The 5,437-nt window shown below is 58.7% G+C and overlaps 1 protein-coding gene across 1 annotated transcript in view; it reads right to left on the reverse strand.

The window, feature by feature from the left end:
• The window catches only part of FBXO2 (F-box protein 2), a 6,644-nt gene extending 1,207 nt beyond the window's left edge, over nucleotides 1–5,437 (reverse strand). The window contains exons 1-4 of the mRNA XM_017888009.1: nucleotides 5,274–5,437; nucleotides 1,238–1,612; nucleotides 708–837; nucleotides 543–638 (exon numbers count right to left, since the gene is read on the reverse strand). Of these exons, the coding sequence (XP_017743498.1) occupies nucleotides 543–638; nucleotides 708–837; nucleotides 1,238–1,612; nucleotides 5,274–5,295 (623 nt within the window). The 5' untranslated portion in view covers nucleotides 5,296–5,437. The remainder of the gene's footprint in view (nucleotides 1–542; nucleotides 639–707; nucleotides 838–1,237; nucleotides 1,613–5,273) is intronic.

Here is a 5,437-nt window from a genome sequence, read left to right on the forward strand (position 1 = left end):
CCCCCCAGGCTGGGGGGCGGGGGGTGGGGTGGGGGCATGGCCTCAGCCCTGCTGAACACGTCCTGGGGATGGGGATTTCCACAAAAGTCCTCCTGTGCGCCCAGCATCCCTGTCGGCCAGCACTGCCAGTGTTCCGAGTTTACAGATAAGGGAAACGAGGCCAGCAAGATAAAGTGACAGCCCAAGAGCGAAACACAAGGACTACATTCCAGGTTGGCCGGACCCCAGCTTGGGGCCAAAGCCAGTCCACAGAGTGGCCTTTGGTTTGGACCGCAGACTGATTTTGAAATATATACATTACATACATACAAACATATATATGTGCATATATTTGCCAACAATTAAAACTCAGGAGGGGAGGTGGGTTTCCAGGTTCGCCTGAATACTCCGAAGCTATCAACCTTTGCAGACCCGTGGCCCACGTGGCCTCAACCCCTGCAGTGGGGAGGCAGCATCCCTGGGCGGGGGGAGGTTCCCAGCTGGCTCACCCCTCTGCCTTAACCCACTCCTCCCAGCCCCATGCCACCCCAGGGCCCTCTCACCAGTCCTTCACCACGATGGCCGGCTGAGTCGTGTCCAGCAGCTCCTCCCAGTAACCCTCAGCCTGCAGGTCAATGATCTGTGCTTTGCGACACCACCTGGGAGAACTGGAGTTAGGACAGAGCGGACGCTCCCCCTTCCCCCCTCCTCCACCCCCTTCTGCTTACTCGAAGGAGGAGGCGAAGTACTTCTTGACGCTCTCGTCATGGGTGAACTCCACCCCACTGTCTCCAGGCAGCTCCTCCACCCTCCAGCCGTCCCCACCATGCTCCACGTCACACCAGCCCTCCAAGTCCTCTGTAGGGACATGACAGCCCCACCCTGGTCACTCAGTCCCTGCTAAGGCTGTGGCAGGGCTGGCCCTTGCCACTCTGTGGAGGTGGGCAGGGCAAAGGTGGCACTTGGTGTCCGGGTGGGCAGATGATGAATGAGAGTGAACCAGTGGGCACTTTCTAAATCTGCCTCCCAGCAGGTATGTCCCCCATCCCGCCCTGCCCCAGCTGGCTGAGGGTGGGAGGAGCCGGGAGACCCCAGGATGCAGGTGGCCAGAGAGGTACAGTAATAGACAGCCTTGGGGCTACCCAGTGCTGGCACTGAGCCGGGCGCTTTCTTCCATTTCTCCCTCAAAGCCAGCCGGCGCCATTTCGGCCCATTTCGCAGCAGGGGAAGCTGAGCTCGCCCGGCGAGGGCTTCTCACCTTCCCCGCATGGGTTGCGCAGAAGGTTTCGGCGCCGCTTGCTCAAGAAGTAGAACTGCTGCCAGTGGTCGCGCTCCTCTTCCGCGCCGCCCTCGGGCACCAGCCCCTCCTGCTGGCACTTGAGCAGCCACAGCGGGGCGCCGTCCACCAGCTCCTTCCAGCGCAGGCACACCAGGCGGCAGGCCTGCACCAGCTCGGCGGCCGGGAGTGCGGCGAGAACGCGCAGCAGCAGCGGCTCGGGCAGCTCGTCCAGGTAGGCGGCGGCCACCGCCTCCTCCTCCTCCTCCTCCTCTTGGTCCTCCGGCCGCTCCTCCTCTGCGCTCGCCTCCTCCGGCTGCTCCTCTGGGCTTGCCTCCTCGGGCTGCCCCACGCTTTCTGCAGGCAGGGGTGGGTGGGGGGTTGTGATTCCCCCACCCTGTACCCCTCCAGGCCCCAGGACTACAATGTGCCCATATCCTCCCCCACCCACCTTGGGACAATCCACAGCTGGGGTCGGAGATTCTGTGACTACAGACTGGTGCCCAAGGAAGAGGGCCACGGGGCCAGGGACCAATCCTGGATCAGCCCCTAAGTCCAAAGAGGTGCCTCAGAGGCCTGTTTCCTCTGCTGGACCAGTAAACCCCAGGCCTGGGCAGATGGCAGCAAGGATCATATTTTTTTATTATTAATGACATCCATCTATAGCACTGTACAATGCTTCACACAGGAACTTCTTTCATCCTCCCAACCACCCTCTGAGATCCCTGCTCCCCTCACCTCCTCAGGAAGCCTTCCAGGATTTCCCCCTATGACACCCTCTCACAGCCCTTCCTAGCTTTTGTCCTGTGGTGTGATCCTATGATAAACACCTGTCTCTGGACCATACGGAGTCTCATGAGGGCCAGAACATGGTCTGGAAAACACAGCTTCATGCCCTGTGCCTGGCATCTGGCACTTTTTCTGGTCTGTTGTCAGGAACTCATGTTTTGGGGGCACTCAGCAAATGTTGGCCACTGTCCAAAGCATTTCAACTTCATTTACTCTTTAAATCCTCATACCATTTCTTTGAGGTTGCTATTATTGCTGTCCTTATTTCATTGATGAGGAAACTGAGGCACAAAGAGGTGAAACGGCCCAGGATCACACGGCTAATCAGTGGTTGGAGCCTGGATTTGAACCCAGACAGCCTGGCTCCAGAGCCATCTTAAACCACCACAGCCTCCACAAAATAATTCACTGAATTAGTAGGCAGTGTTAGGATTCTGACTTTTTGTTTTTTTTGAGACGGAATCTCACTCGCTCTGTCACTGCACTCCAGGCTGGAGTGCAGTGGCGTGATCTCGGCTCACTGCAACCTCTGCCTCCCGGTTAGCTGGAAGCTGAGAAGCGATTCTTCTGCCTCAGTCTCCCAAGTAGCTGGGATTAAACGCATGTGCCACCACGCCTGGCTAAATTTTGTATTTTTAGTAGAGATGGGGTTTCACCATGTTGGCCTGGCTGGTCTCAAACTCCTGACCTCAGGTGATCCACCCACCTAGGGCCTCCCAAAGTGCTAGGATTAAAGGCATCAGCAGCCACACCCGGCTGACTTTTATTTTTAAGGATAGGATCTCACTCTGTTGCCCAGGCTGGCCTCAACTCCTGTACTCAAGCAATCCTCCTGCCTCGGCCTCCTAAAGTGCTGGGATTACAATCATGCTCCACTGCACCAAGGCCAGGATTTTGACTTTGCAGGTGCAAATATTCAGGCTCAGGGATTAAGTGACTTGTTGAAGGACACACTGCCAGTATTTAGGGAAGGGGACATGGGACCTGGGGCCTTCAGGGGCTGGAGAACAGAGCCCAGAAACCCAGCTGTCCCCAGCTATTGTGTGATTTGGGGATGAGGAGGGACTTATTTAAATAAACCGTAACAAGCAAGGAGATGACATAGGGCCTTGGGGAAGGAAACTTGCTCTACCTCCTTTTCCCATCCTTGGCCCTCAGTTTTCTCATCTATAAATGGGAGTAATCATTGTGCCAGGCAATACAAACAGGACAGATGTCCAAATCCCCTGAGGAGGGGGACAAGAGCATTCTGAATTGTAAGGAGGCAGGCAGATGTCACCGCAGCAGCCGGACTGTCTCTTGGATCCCAGTTGGCTTCAGCGGGGCCGTCACAGCCTTGAGTAAGTGGACACCGAGTGCCCCAGATGCCCAGATGAGGGAGAGCCAGTGAGGAGGAGACAGGGCCACTCTGGGTGATCAGGAAGACTACAGCTCTGCCAGGCGCGGTGGCTCACGCCTGTAATCCCAGCTCTCAGGGAGGCAGAGGCGGGAGGATAGCTTGAGCCCAGGAGTTCGAGACCTGCCTGGGTAATACAGCGAGACCCCGTTCTCCACAAAAGGAAAAAAAAAAAAAAAAAAAAAAAAAAAAAAAAAAAAAAAAAAGGAAGACTACAGCTCTCAGACCCACGATGGGGAGCTCCCATGGGCTAGGCCCTGGAGAGTCAAGGCGGTGGTGGTAACAGGCCAGGCACCGGGGAAGGGGACAGGTGGCAGGGCCCAGACCCAAGTCTCCAGGCCCACCAGCCCTTAACCTCCTCACATGCAGCTTCTCCTCCCTGCCCAACACACAGTCAGGCCCTTGAGAGCTTTCGCAGAGCCCAGAGCACACAGCGAGTCCTCAGTCAATCTTACTGAGTGAACCACATTGAACACAGCACTTCTCCTTCCTTATTAGCATCTTTTTGGCCACATCTTTATGATGTGGGGATTTACACCTGCCCCTTTGGCAAAGAGGAAACTGAGGCCAAAAGGGGCTTAACGGCTTCTCCCAGACCACATCGCAGAACAGCAGGAAGACAGGAAAATGCCAAGCCCTGAAGCCACATCGCCTGCCCAGGCAGATGCCCACAGCTCTCTGGGGAGCTGGGCCCAGTGTCCTCACCTCTCCAGCCCTCCCCTCCGGCCCTGGCCCCATCAGACACCTGATGCTCCCCGAAAGGTGCACCTCACCCAGTCCCCTCTTCTGGCCCCGGGGCCTGGCACTCAAGGCCCCAGATCCAATTACAGCTCCCCCCACCCTCTCTCTTACACACACAACTCCCCACATTGTTGCCGGCGGAAAGTTATCTGGCCCCTGGAAGCTGCCTGCCTGCGAGGCTGATTCACTCAACTGGAGTGGGCCCCAGAGTTCAGGGAATAGCTGAGCCCTGGGAAAAGGCAGGAGCCAGTTCTGTAGCCCTACAGAGGGTGTGGCCAGAAGGCCGTGGATTGGGAGCAAGGGCTGCAGGAGCTGGGATTTTCAGGGCTGGAGGTGGGGGGAATGGGGGGTGAGGGGACAGGAGCTTTCATCAGTCTGTTTGCCACCGCATACCCCAAGCAATGCCCACCCCCAGCTGGACGTGATGAGAAAAGAGTGAGGGCTGTCTGCAGGAAGGTCTTGTTCCCATCCTGACTCAGCAGGCAACCCCTGCAGGCCCTGCAGGGAGTTGGACGGATGGGGGTGAGGGGTCTTGGGTGCCAGAGAGGATGACTGGGCAGCCTGGGAAGGCTCTGAACACCAGCCAAAGCTGCCCCCAACGCTCCCTCACCGCTGGCCTGGTCCCCACTGGGCATCTCACCACCCCGGGGAGGGGAGGGGCAGCCCCTCCAGACAAGGGAGCTCAGGAGGGTGAGGCCAGGCCAGGGACCCCAAGAAACCCACGGGGATCCAGGCGGCCCAAGGCCCAGAGCTGGAAGAGCTGATGAAAGAAAAGGCTCGCAGCCTCGGTCCCAGACGCATCCCAGGCGCTCGCCAGACAGACCCTCAGGAAGCTGGGAGGCGGGAATGTGGGGGTCCTCTCGTGCTACTTCCTGGCTAAGTGAGACCCAGGTCGCCTCTCAAGGCCTCCCGCCAGACTAAGATAGCAGAGAGATGTGCTCTTTGGAGACCGCCTCTAGGACTTCGCTGGCGTGAAAGTTTGCCGCGCCAGGTCTCCGGGCCCCCTCGCTCTCTGACTCCGCCCTGTGCAGCGCTCGCCCGCCGACCCCATCTCCCCTCCCCGCCGCAGCGAGCGGTCCAGGCGGCGGCTACCTGGGTCACCGTCTCCGTCCATCGCTGCAGAGGGCGGTCGCGAGAGAAGGAGCCGGAGCGCTGCGGGCTGCGCGAGTCCCGGGGCGGCGAGTACCGGCGCTGTCCGCGTCTGTGTCGGTCCCGGCGGCCGCGCCTCTTAAAGGCCCCCGACCCGCCCCGCCCCG

Source organism: Rhinopithecus bieti, unplaced genomic scaffold (genome assembly GCF_001698545.2).
Source record: "Rhinopithecus bieti isolate Rb0 unplaced genomic scaffold, ASM169854v2 scaffold_16234, whole genome shotgun sequence".
Taxonomy (NCBI): Eukaryota; Metazoa; Chordata; class Mammalia; order Primates; family Cercopithecidae; genus Rhinopithecus; species Rhinopithecus bieti.